The sequence below is a fragment of the Lepus europaeus genome, chromosome 23 (assembly GCF_033115175.1).
Source record: "Lepus europaeus isolate LE1 chromosome 23, mLepTim1.pri, whole genome shotgun sequence".
Taxonomy (NCBI): domain Eukaryota; kingdom Metazoa; phylum Chordata; class Mammalia; order Lagomorpha; family Leporidae; genus Lepus; species Lepus europaeus.
Window position 1 is genome coordinate 25,357,274 of NC_084849.1, and position 22,790 is coordinate 25,380,063.

The 22,790-nt window shown below is 48.9% G+C and overlaps 2 protein-coding genes across 2 annotated transcripts in view; one reads left to right on the forward strand and one right to left on the reverse strand.

The window, feature by feature from the left end:
- Positions 1-22,790, reverse strand: part of LOC133751829 (melanoma antigen preferentially expressed in tumors-like) — a 181,889-nt gene that overhangs the window by 73,556 nt on the left and 85,543 nt on the right. The gene's annotated exons all lie outside the window — the stretch shown is intronic.
- The window catches only part of LOC133751830 (immunoglobulin lambda-1 light chain-like), a 35,669-nt gene continuing 13,148 nt past the window's right edge, over positions 270-22,790 (forward strand). Inside the window, 2 exon segments of the mRNA XM_062181981.1 lie at positions 270-315; positions 458-734. Coding sequence (XP_062037965.1) covers positions 270-315; positions 458-734 — 323 coding nt within the window.

The following is a 22,790-nucleotide window of genomic DNA, read 5'->3' on the forward strand; positions in this document are numbered from 1 at the left end:
CACCTGGGCCACAGGCATTCCATATCTGACAGGCTGAGTTGAGTGCCGATGTCGCTTCCTATTCCAGCTTACTGCTACTGCACACGTGGGGCACATCTGGGAGTAGCAGGTGATGACTCAAGTGTGTGGGTCCCTGCCTGTCCTGTAGGAGACAGAGGAATTTGCATAAACCCCACAACCCATGCCCCACAGGCCTGAGAGGGAATAAGAGAGGCCTGGGGAGCCCAGCTGTGCTCTGAGCTCTGGAGGCAGCGCTGTGCGACTCCACCATGGCCTGGACCCCTCTCCTGCTCCCCCTCCTCACTCTCTGCACAGGTGCGGCCACTCTGGCCCTGCCCCCAGCTTCCAATCCAAGGGACCTGGCCTGTACCTGCTGCAAACCTGACCTCAGCCTCAGAGCAACTCTCTGGGATTGGATCCCTGGTCTTCAAATCCCCACTCTTTCTCTCTCTTGCAGGCTCCGTGGCCTCCTAGGAGCTGACACAGCTGCCCTCAGTGTCAGTGTCCCTGGGACAGACGGCCAGGATCACCTGTGGGGGAGACAGCATAGAAGACTACGGTGTGCACTGGTACCAGCAGAAGCCGGGCCTGGCCCCTGTGCTGCTCATCTACGAAGATAGCAACCGGCCCTCAGGGATCCCTGACCGCTTCTCTGGCTCCAACTCGGGGAACACGGCCACCCTGACCATCAGCGGGGCCCAGGCCGGGGACAAGGCTGACTATTACTGCCAGGTGTTTAACAGCGGTTTTGGAACTCACAGTGACACAGACAAACAGGGAAATGAGACACAAACCACATCCCCATCAGGGCCGCACTGTCCCTGCAGCCCTAGGAGGACTGGGGACAAAGCCATGAGCAGGTCAGGCCAGTTCACCCATTTCTGAGACCCCCAGGCAGGCTCTGCAGAGGCTGGGTCAGCACTGGGGTCAGTGACAGCAGCACCAGGCTTCCTGCTGTGGTCTGAGTGAGAAGTGGGGGGGAAGGGCCCTGGATGGAATGACACACAGAGGAGACACCCATTGCTGATATGTGGCCTGGGTCTCCATGTGTGTGGGATCTGCTCCCAGCCCAGGGCCTACGCTCACTCCCAGGGCTCCTACAGGATGCCCTGAGCTGCCCAGGTGCAGCACCAGCTTCCATGGCCCCTGGGTCCTGAACACAGAAGTTTCCTGCTGGGGGCGCTGGAGATCTGCTCTGCAGAGCTGCCCCTCCCATCCTTGGGGCTGGGATTCCCTCCCTGGCAGCCACAGTGCTGCCAGCACCTGGGATTGACCTGGGCTGCAGAATCCACCCCACCCAGAGTGAGGCTCAGGTCCAGGACCCACCTGAGACCAAGGTGCCAAGTCCCTGTCTCAGGGGAGAATGAGCTAGAAGGGCCTCCCAGCTGTGGCCTCTAATGTAGCCACATGCAGGCACACAGGTGTCCTCCCTCACTTCTCCTCAGAGATTACATCTCAATGGGTTTCTGGGCGCAGTGCCTCCCCTTAGATTCTTACTCCTGGGACATTCCAAACTGCAAGCTGCATACAGGGGAAGGAATGGAAATGAGAGGTGGTTGGGCAAAGACAGATCTCCGGAGCCTGTGTCCTTCTTGTGGTCTGATGAACAGGGAAGGCATGAAATAAACGCCCGAGGTTGAGGAATGGACCCCAAAGATACCTGAGAGCAATTATGCAGGGGAGCCATACATGCAAACCACCACAAGCAGGTAAATAGACATGCAAACACACACACAGGCACACACAAACACAGGCAAACACACACAAAGGAAACAAACACACACTTGTAAATATACACAAACAGAAATACACATACATGCAAACACACACTAGCAAACATACACACACATGCAGACACTCAGACACACATGGAAACACATATGCAAACACTCACACATACACACATACACAAGGCACACTGCACCTGTTCCTATGCTCAGAGTGATGAGAGCCTCATGGAATGCACCGGAGACACCAGAGGAGCTGCTCAGTACTGGGGAAACTCAGCCACAGATTCAAGTCTGCTCATGTCCCCTGCAGTGAAGGGCAAGAGCTCAGGGGGACCAAACTGCGTCCAAGCAACTTTACTGAACCAACAATGATGAAGAGAAACACAGGGACAAATTGAAAACCGCCACAGGCCCCATGAGGACAAGTTCACACTGCAGACATTCATTCAAAATTGCTACAAAACAGCAGGACACTCTGAGCCACGGCAAAGCAGAACAGGGGATCCACGCGCTGCGGCCCCTAAATGTGCAGATTCCACCCTTCTAGACCTGGACAGGAAAACAGTGCTGGCACCCGCAGCCCCAGAGAGCTGATTCCTATGTCACACGGAGAAATGGAAGAGATAACACTGAACTACTAGAATTTCTACCAGGGACACCTGGAAAGCCTGAGACAAGGTTGTCTATGCAATTGATGCATTAGAGTCTGGAAAGGAAAAGAGGCAGAACTTTGACGACTCAGCAGGGCGAGTGTGCAGAATGAAACTCACAATATCAACAATGCGTGAACAGACACAGTGAGCTACAGAGCCGCTTCATGCAGACTGAAGTGGTGTATTTGGGATTGCTTGATGGGAGTAGTAGGGGAAATGATGGAACAAAACAATTTTATAATGAAAAAAATGATACAAAGTCAGTGAAAGCTGTAAACAGAGTTCCTGGAAGGGCAGCGTCCTGGAGAACAAAGGCCGCCCCAGAGAGCAAACCCCGGCACAGCCCAGTCCCATTGCTGCAGCTGCAGGGTGCAGGACCCTGTGGGCAGCAGCAGAGAGGAAAGCCTGAGGGCACAAGGGGCAGAGAGAAACAAAAATAACCTGGATAGGAATGAGAGTCCACACCCACGCAAATGAAAATACCCGCTCCGGGAAACAGCAGTCACACAGCACCAGCACCTGGATGAGAACCCCACCGCCTCAGCCTGCACTGCAGAGCAGCACAGCCCTCCACTCACACACGCAGGACCCACAGCCTTCTCCAGGGGAGGCTGTGAGAAAGATTCAATAAACTTAACAACCCACAAGCAAAGAGTAAAGCGGACAGAATCCCAAGAGCCTGCGGCGCCTGTAGAGGAGTGCCAGGCCGGCTGACATCTGACGTGACTAAAGCAGACCCCATGTTCATGGAGCCGAGCTTCTGAACTGTCCATGAGCTCACATGCCTTGGGCTGCGGTGAGGGGGGCAGCTGACATGCAGGGGCAGCCCCAGCTTCTCCCTCCTTACTGCGAGGACCCCTGGGGTCTCAGCCCTCCCACACGCTTCTCCCTCCCCTAAAGGCGCCTCACTCAGCCTCTGCTTGTGAGGCATGTGGGGGCCAAAAAGAGGTGAGGAATCCGCCCCTGTGCCCAGCTGCCAGGATCAGGAATCACACCTGAGCAGCAGGCTCCTTATCTACCTGGAACAGGGGAGCCTCAGAGCCGCCAGTATTCACTGTGGGGCCACCAGGGGGCAGCAGAATCACCTGGCACAGACTCCTGGGATGGGCATCAGGGGGATCCTAACACTCAGGGAAGCTCAGGCACCAGGACCTAAGACCTGCAGCACAAGTCATCGTCTTACTAAGCATCACCTTGACATTTTCCCACAAATTCTGGCTCCTGAAGAATTTATTTTTAGTACACTCTGGTAGGCACATTCTTTTTTCCTTCCTGCCTGTTCCTCATCCCAGGTGAGGTAAAACATTGTGACTCTCAGGTATTTGTCACGCATGAGATCTGACCCTGCCCACAGCAAATGCTGGGGACCTAGGGACCCAGCACCTGGGAGCCAGCACTGGCACTCACACCAGGAACAACCCTGACGTGGCTCAGGGAACTTTAACTCCGTGTGCACCTGCACAGGAAGGGTTTGACTCGGGCTATGGGAGACCTCGAGTTGGTCTAAGCTCTGTGCCCTGCAGACTGGGGTCAGGAGAGGCAGACAGACCCCCTCTGAGCTCTGTCAGGCCAGGCTAGAAGTGAGGCCAGGACACAGTCTGGGTGGTGATGTTGGCCCAGACCATGGCAGCAGCAAGGGAAGGAGCACCTGGGGCTGAGGCGGGGTCTGCAGAGCCCTCCCCTCTCACCACTGGTCTGAGCCCTGCTCTGGAAACCACAGGCTCCTCAGTAGCAGCCCTGAGCCCGGCTGATCCTCATCTGGGGCAGCTCTCAGCAGCCAGGGCATAAGAGGCCGGGGAGGAGTCCAGCCCAGCCTGGTACTCGAGGAGCAGCTCAGGGGTGCCTCCGCCATGGTTCTAGTCTGTTGAGGCTCCAGGATCTTAGGGCCCAAGCAGCAGGGAGCTGACACCACTGCCACACATGTGACGCAACCCTTCCCTGCTCCTGGAGTTTGCACTGTGGCAACCTCTCCACGTGTGATCCACACAGCTGCAGACTCCATGGATTCTGTCAGGCTCAGCGTCTCCTTCTTTGTGGTGGGGGTGCAGATACCACACCCTACCTCTTGGGACACAGGAATCCCACGTCTTACTGCCTGATTCCTCGGCCAACTCCACTTCCCATTCCAGCTTCCTGCTACAGTGCACCTTGGGAGGCCGCAGGGGATGGCTCCAGCGGTTGGGTCCCTGTCACTCATGTAGCACATCTGGCACCTGGTTCCCACCAGCCCAACACTGGCTGCTGTGCGTATCTCTGGAGTGAACCAGTGGATGACAGATCTATCTCCGTCTTTCTGCCTTTCAAATAAAATGAAAATAATTTAAATTTTTCAAAAATAAAATTCCTATGATCTTTTAAAACCACATGTGGGAGACACCAAGATAGCAGAATAGGGAGAGGGAGGGAGCTTACTGCTCTAGTTCAGGGGAAGATAGTTGTAAAAAAACGTGGGGAGTGCAATCTCAGGGAAGAGTTAGGGAGAAAACGGAAGAGGAAACTCCATGCAAATGAGAGGGACACTGTGGATCTATGTAGAAAGTGTGGACATGCACAGCTCAGGACCCCAGCAGCTGAGAGCCTCAGCACCAGCTTTGGAGAGTGAGGTGAGGCCAGACTGCAGCAGCCCAAGCCACGGGCAATAGAGCTGTGGGAAGAGCCCAGCTTGAGTCCTGCTTGGAGTCCTGCAGGGGACAGCATTCCTGTCAACCTAGAAAGAAAATAGGGGGCACGTTTCTCTCTCCCCGACCACCCGGTACTGGCATCCTGTAACTAGCCGAGAGGGGAAAGGTGCCGTTTTGGACATATGTGACTGCTGCACCAGCTTGTGTCCATGCCCAGCAACTAGCCGAGAGAAGCCAACAAAGTTTGGTTGGGAGAACTGCCAGGGGTCTGGGTGCTCGTGACTGTGAAAACACTGGCAGCGTGTGAGGGTGCAGGGTGTGGCTGGGTCTTTGGGTAGTCGCTGTGGGTGGCTCCACACTCTTGGGGCTCCCTGAATCCCTGGTGAGAATCACTGTTGCGGGATCCATGTTCACACTGCTTAGTCCTTTGTGCGGTTCTTGTGGCAGCGCTAATGAATATTATACCCACTGGGGCTGGCAACCAGGCATTGGTCTGCTTGGAAGAGAGGAGGTGAGTGTGAGACTATGCCAAAGGAGCAGATTAAAACTCCCCTCTGATAAAAAAAATTAAAATAAGAGGAGATTTACCATGCCCAATTTGAGTGTCACCTTAGACACTCCCCTCACCTTGAGCACTGAATGAGCTCCCTGGCCACACCCAGCACTACCCCAGGGTATTGCCTGAAAGAGCGGACACTCCACTGACCTACAGGGGCATAGCGTCTCCACAAATGCTTAAAAATAAATGCACCAATTCAAGAAACAAGAAAACATGACACCTCCAAAGGAACACAACAACACTTCGATATTAGTGAAAAAGAAGAGATTGAAGAAATGCTGGAAATAGAGTTCAAAAAATTGACTGTAGGGTTACTTCGAAGTAGTCAGAGGGGCTGGCGCTGTGGTATAGCATGTAAAGCCGCTGCCTGCAGTGCTGGCATCCCATATGGGTGCCAGTTCCAGTCCTGGCTGCTCCACTTCTGATCCATCTCTGTACTATGGCCTAGGAAGAAGGTGGCCAAAGTCCTTGGGCCCCTGCACCTGTGTGAGAGACCAGAAGAAGCTCCTGGCTCCTGGCTTCGGATTGGCTGGGTGCCAGCTGTTGCAGCCACTTGGGGAGTGAACCAGAGAAAGGAAGATTTTTCTCCCTCTGCCTCTCTGCAACTCTGCCTTTCAAATAAATAAATAAATAAATAAATAAATAAATAAATCTTTTTTAAAAAAAAAAAAAAGGACCTCAGAGGCAAAGGAATATGTCCAGACCTGAGAAGCAGCTCCGAGGAAGCTGGGATACCCCTCTTCCCCAGCCCCTGTTCTGCCTGCACAGCTACTGAGACTGAGCCCTGCTCTATGGGGAGCCCCAGGGGAGGAGGGAATTTGCATAAACCCCACCACCCCTGCCCCACAGGCCTGAGAGGGAATAAGAGAGGCCTGGGGAGCCCAGCTGTGCTCTGAGCTCTGGAGGCAGCGCTGGGCGACTCCACCATGGCCTGGACCCCTCTCCTGCTCCCCCTCCTCACTCTCTGCACGGGTGCGGCCACCCTGGCCCTGCCCCCAGCTTCCAATCCAAGGGACCTGGCCTGTACCTGCTGCAAACCTGACCTCAGCCTCAGAGCAACTCTCTGGGATTGGATCCCTGGTCTTCAAATCCCCACTCTTTCTCTCTCTTGCAGGCTCCGTGGCCTCCTAGGAGCTGACACAGCTGCCCTCAGTGTCAGTGTCCCTGGGACAGACGGCCAGGATCACCTGTGGGGGAGACAGCATAGAAGAATACGGTGTGCACTGGTACCAGCAGAAGCCGGGCCTGGCCCCTGTGCTGCTCATCTACGAAGATAGCAACCAGCCCTCAGGGATCCCTGACTGCTTCTCTGGCTCCAACTTGGGGAACACAGCCACCCTGTCCATCAGCGGGGCCCAGGCCGGGGATGAGGCTATTACTGCCAGGTGTTTAACAGCGATTTTGGAGCTCACGGTGACACAGACAGGGAAGTGAGACACAAACCTGTCCCCATGAAGCACACTCTCCCTGCAGCCCAGAGGGATTGGTGCCAAAGCCATGAGCAGGTCAGGCCCAGCTCACCCAGGTCTGAGACCCCCAGGCTGCCCTCTCCTCCCAGCCCCCAGGCTGCCTCTACAGAGGCTTGGTCAGGACTGGCAGAATCTGGTTGTCCAGGTCCAGGTGTGTGCTGGGCTCAGGGGGAACTCAGTCAAACAGTCTGAGTGGAAGCACAGAGGGCATCAGAGAACTAGCGTCCCTCACCTGCAGCTCCTTGGGGATGAGTCCTGAGTGTGGCCCCAGGTGTGAGGAGGACTCAGCCCTGGCCTGCGAGCTGACCTCCTCCCCACAAGGAGAGAGCAGAGTGAAGGGGAAGGGGGTGCAGGGTTTCCAATCTGTTCCCTGAATGCAACAATGAGAGAGACACAGCCAGAGGAAAGATCAGTGAATCTGATGACAAAGCCATGGAAACTATAGAAAAGAGATGAAAGCACTGACTGATAAGACTCAAAGAATGGACGGTGGCAAGATGGCGGAGTAGGGAGGGAGCATACTGCTCTGGCCCAGGAGAAGACAGTTTTTAAAAAGTGGAGATAGTGTAGTCTCAGGGAAGAGTCAGGGAAAAAATGGCAGAGGAAACTCTTCCGAAATTAAAGGGACACAGTGGATCTACATGGAGGGCATGGGTGCCCACGGCTCAGGATTCCAACAGCCAAGAGCCTATGCACCAGCGCTGGAATACAAGGTGAGACAAGACCGCAGTAGCCCAAGCCACTGGCAAAAAAGCCGCAGGAAGAGCCTAGAGGAAACGAGGCTAGAAAGTGCACCAGCCAAACTAGAGGGAAAAAAAGCATGGGACGGACACGTTTCTCTCTCTCCGAGCACTTTACAAAGGTGTACTGTGATGAGCCAATAGAGTGGGAGCCATTCTGGACATACATAACAGCTGTGTCAGCTTGTGTCTGCACACGGCAATCAGCCAAGTGGAGACTCCTGACTCTGGTAGGGACAAATAATAAGGGACTAGGAGCTTGTGACTGTATGAAGCTTCTGAACTGGGACTGTGAAAAAAACTGAGGGTGTGTGGGAGAACTCATGGTGTGACTGGAACTTTGAGTAGAATCAGTGGGAGATGCCAGAAGCTCTGGGGTTCCTGGTTACCTGGTGAGAGACATTGCTGGGGAACCTGAACTTACACTGAGGACTGCACAGGTCCTTTGTGTGGTCCTTGGGACAGAGCAGATGAATATTATACACACTGGGTCTAGGGCTCAGGCACTGGTTTCCATCAGGAAGAGAAGAGCTCAGCTGAGCAGAATATACTTCCCTTCTGATTAAAACAAAGAGAGAACATTTACCACAGCTAACCTGGAAGTGTCACCTTATGCATGCCCTTAAACCTGGAGAACTGAACAAGAGCTCTCTGGCCACATCCACTACAAGCCTCTAGAGATTCCCTGAAAGCCGACAGTCCACTTATCTACAGAGTCATAGTACAATGATAAAAGCCACCACAGCTGAAAAAAAAAGAAGAAACCAATGGGTATCTCACAAATGCCAAACAACAAAAGCAACAATCCAAGAAACAAGAATAAGGAAGACAACATGATGCTCCCAAAAGACAACATTTCAATACAAGATTATGAAGATGATGAGATAGAAGAAATGCAAGAAATGGAACTCAAAAAATTGATCATAAGATTGCATAGAAGTAATCAAAAGCAAACACATGAACTACTGAAATCCATGCAGGACATGAAAGAAAATCTCTCCCACAAAATTTAAATATTAAGGAAGAATAAAAATTAAATGAAGAATTCAATAGAACATGAAATTGAGATGTTAAAGATAAATAAAAATGAAATGAAGAATTCAATAGAGGGCCGGTGCCGTGGCTTAACAGGCTAATCCTCCGCCTTGCGGCGCCGGCACACCAGGTTCTAGTCCCGCTTGGGGCTCCGGATTCTATCCCGGTTGCCCCTCTTCCAGGCCAGCTCTCTGCTATGGCCCGGGAAGGCAGTGGAGGATGGCCCAAGTGCTTGGGCCCTGCACCCGCATGGGAGACCAGGAGAAGCACCTGGCTCCTGCCTTCAGATCAGCGCGATGCGCCGGCCACAGCGGCCATTGGAGGGTGAACCAACGCCAAAAGGAAGACCTTTCTCTCTGTCTCTCTCTCTCACTGTCCACTCTGCCTGTCAAAAAAACAAAACAAAACAAAAAACAAAAAAACAAAAAAAAGGAATTCAATAGAATAAATAAAAACACAGTGGAGAGCCTTAAAAACAGAATCAGTGAGACAGAAGAGAGATATCGAACTTAGAAGACAAAGCACAGGAAAGTATATAGTCAAGCCAAAGACAAGAGGACATTGGAAATCTAAAAAATACTATTGGGAATCTACAGGATACTATAAAAATACCAACAACATTTGGGTTGTATTTCCTGAAGAACAGAACTCCCAAAAGACATGACCAGAAAAGATCCTCACCATGACACATTGTAATCAAACTCATCACAGTGAGATATAAAGAGAAGATTCTAAATATGCAAGAGAGAAACGCCAGATTACTTTCAGAGGATCTCCAATTAGACTCACAGCAGATTCCTCATCAGAAACCCTGCAGGCTAGGAGAGAATGGCAAGATATAGCCCAAGTCCTAAGAAAAAAAAAACTGTCATCCCAGAATATTATATCCTGCAAAGCTCACATTTGTAAATGAAGGTGAAATAAAGACTTTTTATAACAAATAGAAATTGAAAGAATTTGTCACCACCCATCCAGCCCTGCAAAAGATGCTTAAAGATGTGTTACACACAGAAACACAGGGACATGGTCATCAATAAGAAAAAGGTAAAGGAAGAAAATCTCTCAGTAAAAGATCAAAGGAAGTTCAAAGTATAACTTAGGAATATCTTTGGAAAAATGGTAGGGCAAAGTCATTACTTATCAATTGTCACATTGAATGTAAATGGCCTCAACTCCCCAGTTAAAAGGCACAGACTGGATGAATGGATTAAAAAACAAAACCCATCTATTTGCTGCTTACAAGAAACACATCTTTCCCACAAAGGTGCATGTAGACTGAAAGTGAAAGGTTGGAAAAAGAGAAACCAAAAAAGAGCTGGCATAGCCATCTTAATATCAGACAAAATAGACATTAACACAAAAACTGTTAAAAGAAACACAGAAGGGCACTATATAATGATTAAGGGATCAATTCAACAGGAAGATGTAACTATTATAAATGTATATGCACCTAATTACAGGGCACTGGGATAGTTAAAAGAAATGTTAATGGATTTAAAGGGAGACTTAGACTCCAATACAATATTATTGGGGAACTTCAATACTCCATTTCTGCCGCGGACCGGCTCTCGCGGAGTCACCAGACCGAGGGAGAACGAGGGGACGAAGGGCCAGGAGAAACAGGAATCGGCGGGGAAATGACAGACAGACACACACACTTTTTGAGTATGCTGCTGCTGCCTGCCTGCAGTTTATTGGCGGGAAAACCAGAGTTTATATAGGGAAGCTTACATTGCTGAAGACAAAAGAAATTCCAAGATTACAAAAACTTGTTAAGGCTAATGGGGTTACATGATTAACTTTACAAGGGACACAGGGAGACATTGTGGTGATGATTCGCAGTCCTACTTTTAAGAAAAGGTAAAGGTCAGGTTACTAGCTAACCTCTCATTAGGAGAAAACCTGGGACAGGGGAGTTATCAGATGGTGGTGCTTGTTAGCCCAAGTCCCATATATCACCTATGTAAGATTGAATGTAGCTTTCTCATCCCCATGCTGCCTAAACCTTCTGATAACCCGGAACCTAAATCACACCTCAGCTCTCTAAAGCTCACACCTCAGCTCCCTTTGTTTTATCTTGTCTAGGGTGTGCTGTTTCTTGTCAGTGTTTAATGCCTCCTCGTAAATTGCCCTAATGACTGGTGGGCCAAAGTCTAAAGTATTTTTTGTTGATTTTTGTGAAATGCTTATTGGCACTACTTGACTCCCTTGTTTCTAATCATGGTGCACTTGTCCTAATGCACTACGTGGCATAACTACTAAATACAAAATCACTATTAATGTTGAGACACATTGCTTTATTAACCAGCAGTAATTAGGTCTTCCACTTCTTGTTACGTGCGTGAGCCGAGAGCCTTTACGACCGCTGGCTACACAGAAACCGCTCGAGGCTACACTCCACAAAGTTCTTGCCTCGTCCCTGCAGCCGTGGACCCCCAACGCAACAAAAGTTTGCTACGCAGGTGTTACAACAGCTGTGGGTGCAGCACATTTCAGCAACCAGACAGAAAATCAAAAAAGAAACAGCAAATTTAATCAACACTATAGACCAAATGGACCTAATAGATATCTACAGAACTTTCCATTCTTCTCAGCAGTGCGTGGAACTTTCTCTAGGATTGACCAAATACTAGGCCATAAAGCAAGTCTTGGCAAATTCAAAAAAATTGAAATGATACCATTTACCTTCTCAGACCACAGTGGAATGAAGTTGGAAATCAGCAACTCAGGAATCCCTAGAGCATATGCAACCATGTGGAAACTGAACAACATGCTCCTGAATCAAAAGAGAAATAAAAAACTTTCTGGAAGCAAATGAACATAACAACACAACATATCAAAACGTATGGGATTCAGCAAAAGCAGTGTTAAGAGGAAAGTTTATCGCAATAGGTGCCTACATCAAGAAATTGGAATGGCACCAAATAAATGAGCTATCAATGCATCTCAAGGATCTAGAAAAACTACAGCAAACCAAATCCAAAACTAGTAGAAGAGAAATCATTAAAATTAGAGAATCAACAAAATTGAATCCAAAAAAATTTACAAAAGATCAGCAAAGTGAAGAGCTGGTTTTTTGAAAAAATAAACAAAATTGACATACCATTGGCCAAACTAACCAAAAAAGGAAAGAGAAGACCCAAATCAATAAAATTAGAGATGAAAAAAGAAATGTAACAACAGACACCACAGAAATAAAAAGAGTCATCAGAAAGTACTACAAAGAGTTGTATGCCAACAAACTGGGAAATCTGTCAGAAATTGATAGATTCCTGGACTCATACAACCTAACTACATTGAATCATGAAGACATAGAAATCCTAAACAGACCCACAGACCCACAACCAGGACAAAAATTGAATCAGTAATAAAGGCGCTCCCAACAAAGGAAAGCCCAGGACCGGATGGATTCACTGCTGAATTCTACCAGACATTTAAAGAACTAATTCCAATTCTCCTCAAGCTATTCAAAACCTTTGAAAGAGAGAGAATCCTTCCAAATTCTTTCTACAAAGCCAGAATCACCTTAATTCCAACCTGAAAAAGAAACAGCAGAGAAAGAGAATTACAGACCAATTTCCCTGATGAATATAGATGAAAAAATCCTCAATAAAATTCTAGCCAATAGAATCCAACAACACATTAGAAAGCTCATTTAACCAGACCAAGTGGGATTTATCCCTGGTATGCAGGGATGGTTCAACATTCGCAAATCAATCAATGTGATACACCACATAAACAAATTGCTGAAATCTGGCTATTTGCAACAAAATGGAGGAATCTGGAAAACATCATGCTGAGTGAAATAAGCCAGTCCCAAAGGGTCAAATGTCATATGTTCTCACTGATCTGTGACAACTAACTGAGCACCTAAAAGGAAATCTGTAGAAGTGAAACTGACACTATGAGAAGCAATGACTTGACCAGCCCTTGCCCTGACTGTCGAGGAACAGATTACTATTTTATTCTTTTTAATATTTTCTTTTTATACTTAATACCATTGGTTGAACTCTTTACTTAAAGCAGAATTATTCTTAGTGTTTAAATCCAATTGAAATTTGATCTCTGTTAAAAATAAGAGTGGGATTCTCTCTGTCTCTCTCTCTCACTATCCACTCTGCCTATCCAAAAAAAAAAATAATAAGAGTGGGAATAAGAGAGGGAGGAGATGTACAGTTTGGCACACATTCCCTCGGACTTATCCCTAAGGGTAAAGTTAAAAACTTGCCATGGGACTCCAAATCCTATTAAGTTGGCTGGTACCAATGCCATCTTACTAGTTAATGTGATCAGTTTAAGCTCATAACTGATCATAAAGATAAGATTAAGTGTCTGATGGATCACATAAATAAGACCAAATGTCTGCTAGTAATAATAGATAGAATTAAAAAGGAGAGAATGATCCAACATGGGAAGTGAGCCACACAGCAGACTCACAGAATGACAAATGCCCCAAACAGCACTCTGGCCTCATAATCAGCCCTTAAGGCCTTCGCACTGGCTAAGAAGTCCAGGAGAGCATTTCAGGCATTGGAAGCCAAGACATTGTGGCAAAAAATGACCTACATGAAAGATCTCTGTGAGTGAGATCCCAGTGGAAAGAAGGGACCATCAAAGAAGGAGGTGCCTTTCTTTGAAGGGAGGCGAGAACTTCCACTCTGATTATGACCTGTCTAAATAAGGTCAGAGTTTGTGAACTCAAGAGGCTTCCATAGCCTTGGCAGCTCATGACAAGAGCCTTGGGTGATTACTGACATCATAAATAAGAGTGTTAATTGTTAAATCAACAATAGGAGTCACTGTGCACTTGTTCCCCATGTGGGACCTCTGTCCTTAATGAATTGAACTATGAGAATTACAGTAAAACTAGTCTTCAAACAGTACTTTATACTTTGTGTGTCTGTGTGAATACAAACTGTTGAAATATTTACTTAGTATAGAGTTGATCTTCTTATAAAAAGATAATTAAAAATGAATCTTAATGAAGAATGGGATGGGAGGGAGAGTAGGAGGTGGGATGGTTTGGGGGTGAGTGGGCAGGTATGGGAGGAAGAACTGCTATAATCTAAAAGTTGTACTTATGGAATTTATATTTATTAAATAAAAGCTTTCTATTAAAAAGAAAGAAGACTCAAAGATGACAGAAGTTTCAATGAGGTTTAGGACAACTTCCAGAAAGAGCATCCACAGTAAGAATAAACACAGTGAGATCTTACTGTATCAGTGCAGAGTGCAGGTGTTTGCAAAGGGATACTCAGCAATACATATGACAATGTGAGCAGGAAGTCCGGGAGCCTGTATTGTGTGTGGAGCTAGTGACATCACCTGAGGGACAACGTGATGAGGTCTGGCCATTGCGGCCAACTGGGGGGAGTGAACCAGTGGATGGAAGGCCTCCCTCCCTCCCTCCCTCCCTCTCTCTCTCTCCCTCTCTCTCTGCTTCTGCCTCTTTGTAAATTTGCCTTTCAAATAAATAAATAAATCTTTTTAAAAATTATATGAAAGTTATGTAACCTTTGTATGTTTTAAAAATAAGATAAGTCAATAGGATATCTGTCATGATTTAATTTACAATGTATAATGAAGTGCTAGTATGATTTAGGGTCGGTGCTGTGGCATATTGGGTAAAACTGCTGCCTGCAATGCTGGCATCCCATATGGACGCTGATTCGAGTCCCAGCTGCTCCACTTCTGATCCATCTCCCTGATAATGTGCCTGGGAAAGTAGCGGAGGATGGCAACTCCTTGGGCCCCGGGCTCTTGGATTTGGTCTGGCTTAGCCCTAGCTGTCTCTCTCTCTCTCTAACTGTGCCTTTCAAATAAATAAAAACAAATCTTAAAAAAAGAACTAATATGATTTACAAATGAATGAAATTTTTAAATAATTAAAATCTAAAAAAATGTAGATAGTGAACCTGAACACAGAATAATGATTACTAGGGCTGGGAAAGGCAGGGTGAAGGTAAATGGAGGTAGGATAATGAGCACCGAAACACAGTCAGAAGTAACTCATTCTAGTTCCATTCATAATAATGTATTATGTAGTAGTGGGCATTCAACATAGTAGTTAAGTTGCTGCTTCGCACACACCTGCATCCTACATCAGAGTCCCTGGTTCAAGTCTCAGCTGCTCTGCACATTTTTCTCTTTTCTTAAGATTTATTTATTTATTGGAGAGGCAGAGTTACAGAGAGAGGAAGGGAGAGACAGAAAGTCTTCCATCCTCTGGTTCACTTTCCAAATGGTCACAATGGCTGGAGCTGAACTAATTCGAAGCCAGGAGCTTCTTCCAGGTCTTCCACATGGATGCAGGGGCAAAAGCACTTGGGCCATCTTCCACAGTTTTCGGAGGCTATTATCGAGGAGCTGGATCAGAAATGGAGCAGCCAAGACTTGAATGGGCACCCATGTGGGATGCCAGCATCACAGGCAGACACTTAACCTACTATGCCACAGCGCCGGCCCCTGCTCTGCATTTCTGATCCAGCTCCCTGCTAATGTGCCTGAGAGGCAGCAGATGAAGTCTCAAGTCCTCGGGCCCCTGCCACCCCACATGGGAGACCCAGATAGAGCTGCTGGCTTCTCTCCTGGCTTTGGTCTGGCCCAGTTCTGGTTGTTGCAGCCATTTTGAGGAGTGAATCAGCAAATGGAAGATTCGTCTCTCTCTCTCTCTCTCTCTCTCTCTGGTTGTTGCAGCCATTTTGAGGAGTGAATCAGCAAATGGAAGATTCGTTTCTCTCTCTCTCTCTCTCTCTCTCTCTCTCTCTCTCTCTCTCCTCTCTCCTCTCTCCTCTCTCTCCCCTCTCTGTGTCACTCTGCCTTTCAAATATGTAAGTAATCTTTTTCAAAAAATCAGACTATAGCGAATGAAGAATCTGAACATCCACAGAAAAAACCTGGAGGAAGACTGAAAGTGTATTACCACTGAGCTGGACCAGAGCACAGGGGCCATGCAGATGGGAGGGCTGGGGGCCTGCTGGTGGAGGGGCTCCTCCCTCTGGTGTTGCCTCCTCAGGCCCCACCGTTGAAGAGGCTGATGAAGCCCAAGGCAAGTGCAGGTGCAGCACAGTCCCAGCTGAAGACCCCATGTTGGGAATCCCAAGGCGTCTTGAAAGTCTAACTGCTATCGTGCATCACTGGGCACTCTCAAGCCTTGCATAGGGAACAGTGCACGACGGGGAAAGGAAATGCCACTGCAATTTATAACTACTGGAGTCTGAGTGGGGAACACAACGTCTTCAATAAAACTATATTGAAAATTGGTGAAAAAAATCAGAGTTAGAGCCAGGTGCTTAGCCTAGCAGTTAAGATGCCCACATTCCACATCAGAGTGCCCGATTCCAGCTTCCTGCTAATGTGCACCTTGAGGAGACACCCATGTGGGAGACCCAGATGGAGTTCTAACCTCCCAGCTTCACCTTTGACCCTGACCCAGATGTTGTAGCCATTTGGGTCTTTCTCTCTTTCATACCTGCCTCTCAAATACAAAAAAAAAATTAAGTTTTAAAAATCTAAATTAAGGCTCCCCAAAAGCCAACAATGAACAGAAAATCAGGACCTGACTCATGTCACTTGCCTCCCTCAGCCCCAGCCCCAGGTCCAGGGGTGAGGTGAATGCTGGAGGGATGTATAACCCAAGTCTAGCCCCTGTATCCCTGCCTGCCTCCACCCCAGGGCCCTACCCTGGGTTTCCAGCCTCCCCTTTCTCAGGAGTTCAGGCCTCCCCTACTGCTGGTCTCTGCTGCCCCCTGCTGGACTCTCCTCTGTGGGCAGCATTCGAGGCTGCTGAGCCCACTGGGAGGTGAAAGACCTATTTCCAAAGCCCTGCCCTCCAGTTCCAGGCTGGCTCCACCCCACGTCCCAAGACACTGATGCTCTCAGCTCTCAGCTCAAAACTGGTCAAGTCCCAGGCTGCAGTCCTTACACCAAGTTGCTGTGTATCTCAGGTAAGAATCCCTCCCTCTCTGTGCCTCCCTCTCCTCATCAGTAGAAGGAGCCAGAGGATCTTGGCCAGGTTGGTGACCCTGACATCTGCAGAGGAAGCAAGAATCTCTCCCAAGTTCCTGGAGAAGACCTGGGCTTCTGGGTGCATCCCTGGGAACCCCAGAGATGCTGGGCTTCTTTGGTGTTCCTGGGGACCCCTCTGTGGAGGTTCAAGAGCTGCAGAGCAAGGCTCTGACACTGAGGACTCAACAGATCCAGGCCTTTGTCATGGCCCCAGGTCTACACTCTGCCATCCCTGGGCCTCAACAGTGAGAAGTGCCAGATGGGATAAGATGGCTTGAGTTTGGGGCAGGTGGGGGGCCAGAGATCTAGAAACACCTGAATCTGGAAGAGAGGAATCCTTGGCCTCAGGTGGAGTCTATGGACCCCTGTGGGGTGGAGAGTGGGCAGGTGATTGACCCCCAGGAGGCCAGGATGAGGGTCTCCTCCAACACCAAGCAGGGTAGAAGCCACTGGACAGGGACACCTCTCTGCCCCAAGAGAGAAGAGGCAGGGCCCTGGAGGGCTCTGCAGAGGTGCCAGCAACACTGAACAAGCGGGTTTGCCAGTTGGGACAGCTGGACTCAAACTCCTCTGCCAGGGCCTAGATCCAGGCCATGGCACAGCTCAGTCAGGAGGGAGAGGGCCTGGGAGGCCAGAGTTGCAGGTGCCCCAGCTGGGGAGGCCCAGCCCAGCCACGCGGAAGAAGGCGGGGAGGGGGCAGTCCCCAAGACCCAGCCAGACCTGGATTTCCGACTGCAGCCACAAGGGAGGATGTGGTCTGTGGTGGCGACATCCACCCAGACAAAAACCATGACAGGTGTGGAGATCAGGTGGTGGGGCAGGGGGGCAGCCACATGGCGAGTATTAGAGAACAGCTGTGGATGCTATGTTTAGGGACAGCCCCTTCTTTTCCCCCAAGACCTTGGGGCTGTCCCGTGGGGGAAAACCACAGCTTCCGGTTGCTGAGCAGTCGGTGGATGTCACACCCACAGTGGATGCTGGAGGAAAGAACAGCTTCAGCTCCCAAGCCCCAAGATAGCAGGAGCCCAGGGTCAAAGATAGGAATGGACCAGACACTCCAAGTCGGGGAAGCTGAAGTGGATCGGGGTCCCCTGGGGGCTCCCCTTTGCCCCGCAGGATATCTGTTAGGGCACCCACTCCCCATTACCACTCATCGTCCTCCATCTCCACCAGCAGGGAGGCATCGGGGGAGGGGGTGGGTATCTGCATGCATAATGCAGCCCTCAGTCCCGGCTGCTGGAGCAGTGTTTGTGGAGATCACAGAAGGCTGATCTGATTCTGCCTTAGTGGTGAATGTCAAGCACTTTGAAAACACCGAGCCTGCCTGTGAAATCCACAATCACTGTTTCTTTGTAACTCGGCTTGGCTGAGAACATGGTTTAATATACTTCAAGCTATACACTATTTTTAAAAATATCTACTAAATGAAAGTACAACAAAGCTACCTGAGTTGAAATTTGATGGAAGTTAAGATTCTTCTTTTTAAAAAAATTTTTTTATTTATTTGAGAGGCAGAGAGAGTTACAGAGAGGCAAAGGCTGGGAGAAAGGGAGAGAAGGAGAGGAGAGAGGGAGAGAGGGAGAGAGGGAGAGAAGGAAAAAGAGAGAGAGAGAGAGAGAGAGAGAGAGAGAGAGAGAGAGACCTTCTAACTGCTGGTTCACTCCCCAAATTGCCACAATAGCAGAAGCTGGGCCCATCTGAAACCAGGAGCGAGGAGCTTCTTCTGGGTCTCCCACGCAGGTGCAGGGGCCTAAGGATTTGGGTCATCCTCTACTGCTTTCCCAGATCATAGCAAAGAGCTGAATGGGAAGTGGAGCAGCTGGGACTCAAACCAATGCCCATATTGGATGCGGCACTGAAGGCAGTGGCTTTACTCGCTATGTCACAGCACTGGCCCCTAAGGTTTTTTTTTTTTTTTACTAAAAAAAATTAATACTCATTTTATCTGTAGATAAAAGTGATTATTTCCACTTACTTAGATATTGCTGCTGTTGTTGAAAATGATAAACATTTAAAGTGTTAACATGCTGTGAATGCAGATTTAAGAGAATAAACATTTTGTAAAAATCATAAAATAAAATAAAAAGGTAATCTACTAGTGAAACAATTAAGGCAAGGTCACCATCCTCAACTTCATCTGTCTTCCTCCTTCTCCTCCTCATTATTGAGGACCGTGAAGGATCTGAAATTTTATTTGCTAACTAAAAGGTACACCTGCCATGGGTTTTTGTGGATGGTGGCAGAAGACACAGGACTCCTGGATCAGAGACAAAGAACAGTTTATCACTCACAGCAAAAGTACGAGGTTTCAGTTCTTTCTTGCAGCAGTTCCCCAAGACTATATAAAGAAGGTGACATCTGCACATCCAAGCTTGGGGACCCCAAACCTTTTTACACTGGACGTAAGCGTGCCTGGCCTCTGCTCCCCAAGGCAGACACTATTTATACCTTCTATGGTTGTTTAGGATACAAACATCCTAGATAGCAATAAAAGTAATCAATAACTTTCCTCAAAGACATGCAGAAATGTGCAGATTCAGAGACAGCTATAATCGACCGCAGTGATATAAAGTTCCAGCTTATCTTTACTACCACATCCCATGAAAACCGTTAGACTGATTTTCACCAAATTTAATAAGAAAGGTAAAGACCATCTGACTCATAACAAGGGCTGAGCAACACTTTTTCAAATAAATAATTTTCTTCTTTTTTATCTGAAAAGCAGAGAGAGAGAGAGAGAGAGAGAGAGATTGATTGATTGATTGATTGATTTTCCATCTGCTGGTTCAATTCCCAAATGGATGCACCATCTAGGGCTGGGTCAGGCTGAAGTCAGGAGCCTGGAGCTTAACCCAGATCTCCCAGTGGGTGGCAGGGACAAAGCACCTGAGCCATCACCTGCTGTCTCCCAGGGTGTGCATGAGCAGGAAGCTGGAATTAGCAGTGAGCTGCCACTTCCACCCAGGCACTCTAATACGGGATACAGGCTTCCTGTGACCCTTAACCACTGTGCCAAATGCCTCCTACCCCATGCCACTCTTAAAGGGCCTCCTAGGCAATTCATTTTGAGAGCTAACTGAAACAGAATCAAGAACCCTCAAGGGGGCCTGGCACTGTAGTATAACAGGCAAAGCCCCCACCTGCAGTGCCGGCATCCCAAATGGGCACCGGTTTGAGACCTGGCTGCTTCACTTCTAATTCAGCTCTCTGCTATGGCCTGGGAAAACAGTAAAAGATGGCCCAGGTACCTGGGTCCCTGCACCTGAGTGAAGGACCCAGAAGAAGCTCCTGGCTCCTTGCTTTGGTTCAGCTCAGCTCTGGCCGTTGTGGCCAATTGGGAAGTAAACTAGCAGATGGAAGACCCCTCTCCCCCCACTGCCTCTCCTCTATCTCTGTGTAACTCTTTCAAATAAATAAATAAATCTTTAAAAAAATAACCCTCCAGGGCTGCAGAACTGAACTTTTGCAGACAATTTTGTGGCAGAGGAGAGTAACTATGATTGACAACAATCATTTTCCAAATAGCTAGTAGAGGGGATTTGGAATGATACCAACACAAAGAAGCAACCAGTGTTTGTGATAAGATTTGCCACTTTCCCAGATCTGATCATTGCAAACTAATCATGTATTGAAATTTCACACTATAAAATATATTTTTTAAAAAAGGATTTTGTGGGGCCGGCGCCTGTGGCGCCAACAGTTCGGGTTTTAGTCCTGGTTGGGGTGCTGGTTCTGTCCCGGTTGCTCTTCTTCCAGTCCAGCTCTCTGCTGTGGCCCGGGAGGGCAGTGGAGGATGGCCCAGATGTTTGGGCTGGGCCCTGCACCCGCATGGGAGACCAGGAGGAAGCACCTGGCTCCTGGCTTTGGATCAGCGCAGCGTGCCAGTTGTAGCGGCCATTTAGGGGGTGAACCAATGGAAGGAAGGCCTTTCTCTGTCTCTCTCTCTCTCACTGTATAACTCTGCCTGTCAAAAAACAAAAAAGGATTTTGTGGCAGAAAAAGCAACTGGAAATGCAAGAAATGCAGGAAGACAGTCACATGAGGTGGCAGAACAGGGTTTGGGGTCCGACCTTTGTGTGCTATCAGAAAGAATGAGAATGGAGGGAGGTAAAGAGCAGGAATGCCACCAGAGAATGACTGAGGCAGAGAAAAGCTCAGTTCGTATGTAATAGAACAGCTGTTGTGTGCTGGGCTGCAGGCTGTGATGAGCAATGTGACACCACCAGGGCCCAGAGAGCAGCAGCAGCAACAGAGCAGACTTTGGTGTGTGCAAGGGCCAGGCCTGAGTCCGCGACCAGTCCCGCCACCTCTCAGCCAAGTTGCATCCAGAAAGGGGAGGGGAGGCAGGCATTTGGTGCAGGGCTTCAGACACTGGGTAGGACACAGGCATGCCAGTCACTGTGCCTGTCTGCAATTCCTGGCTCTGCTCTCCATTCTGGCTTCCTCCTTATGTGCATGCTGGGAGGCAGCAGGTGGCAGCCCAAGTAGTTGAGTCCCTGCCACCCATGTGGGGGACCCAGATTGAGTTTCTGGATCCTGGCTTTGGCCTGACCCAGATCCTGCCATTGTGGGCATTTGGGGAGTGAACCAGGGGATGAGAATACTCGCTCTCCCTCTCCTTGCCTCCTGTACCTGAGCATCCGTTTCTTCATCTTCAAATAGGTGCTGGGGTTAAGGCATGCAGAACATCAATGAGCACTAAGCAGTATTACTGCTGTCAATACATTATGTGTTGGGGCCAGTGCTGTGGCATAGCGAGTAAAGCTGCTGCCTGCAGTGCCGGCATCCCATATGGGTGCCAGTTCGAGTCCTGGCTGCTCCACTTCTGATCCAGCTCTCTGCTATGGCCTGGGAAGTCAGTGGAGGATGGCCCAAGTTCTTGGGCCCCTTCACTGGTGTGGGAGACCTGGAAGAGGCTCCTGGCCCCTGGCTCCTGGCTCCTGGCTTAGGATCAGCACAGTGCCAGCCATTGCACCCATCTGGGGAGCGAACCAGTGGATAGAAGATCTCTCTCTCACCCCCGCCCCTCTCTCTCCCTCTCTCCCTCTGCCTCTCTGTAACTCTGCCTTTCAAATAAATAAATGTTTAAAAAATACATTATGTGTTATGCTCTTGGGATTCCAAACAGACTCCACCCCAAAGCACCTATTCAGCCCTCTCCTCCTCTACCTCTTCCTACCAGAGCTCAAACCCTGGCTCCATCGGGAGCTGGGCACCAGCCTTGCAGGTAGATGGGGAGCGCAGGAGGAGGCCTGAAAACACAGGGTTTGAGCTCGCTGTTAGAGTCTAGTTCTCCCTGCACCCATCCCTGGAGTAACGTCACCTTCCCTGCACCTTAGTTTTCTCACCTGTAAAACAGGTGCACTTGCTCCCAGGACACCCCAGAAATTGCCCTGAAGCCCAAAGCAAGAGGGCAGAAAGGGAGCCAGCATTCACTTGACAGCCACTGGGTCCTTAGCAAACATGTGGTCTTATTAATCCTTTTTTTAAAAAATATTTATTTTATTTATTTGAAAGACAGAGCTACAGAGAGAGGTAGAGAGAGAGAGAGAGAGGTCTTCCATCTGCTGGTTCACTCCTCAGATGGCCACAACGTCCAGAGCTGTGCTGATCTGAAGCCAGGAGCCAGGAGCTTCTTCTGGGTCTCCCACGTGGGTGCAGAAGCCCAAGGACTTGGACCATCTTCTATTGCTATCCCAGGTCATAGCGGAGAGATGGATTGGAAGAGGAGCAGTCGGGACTAGAACCGGCACCCATGTGGGCTGCCAGCACTTCAGGCCAGGGCTTTAACCCACTGCGCCATAGCACCAGCCCCCTCATTAATCCTAATCACCTCTCTGCTGCAGAGAACACCTCTTCCCATATACAGAGGAGGAAACTGAGGCTCGGGGGCAGCTAGGGCTACATGGACTCAGCATTCGTGATCTCACAGTAACTCCTTGCCTGAGGGATATGGAATCACTCCCTGCAGCGCCC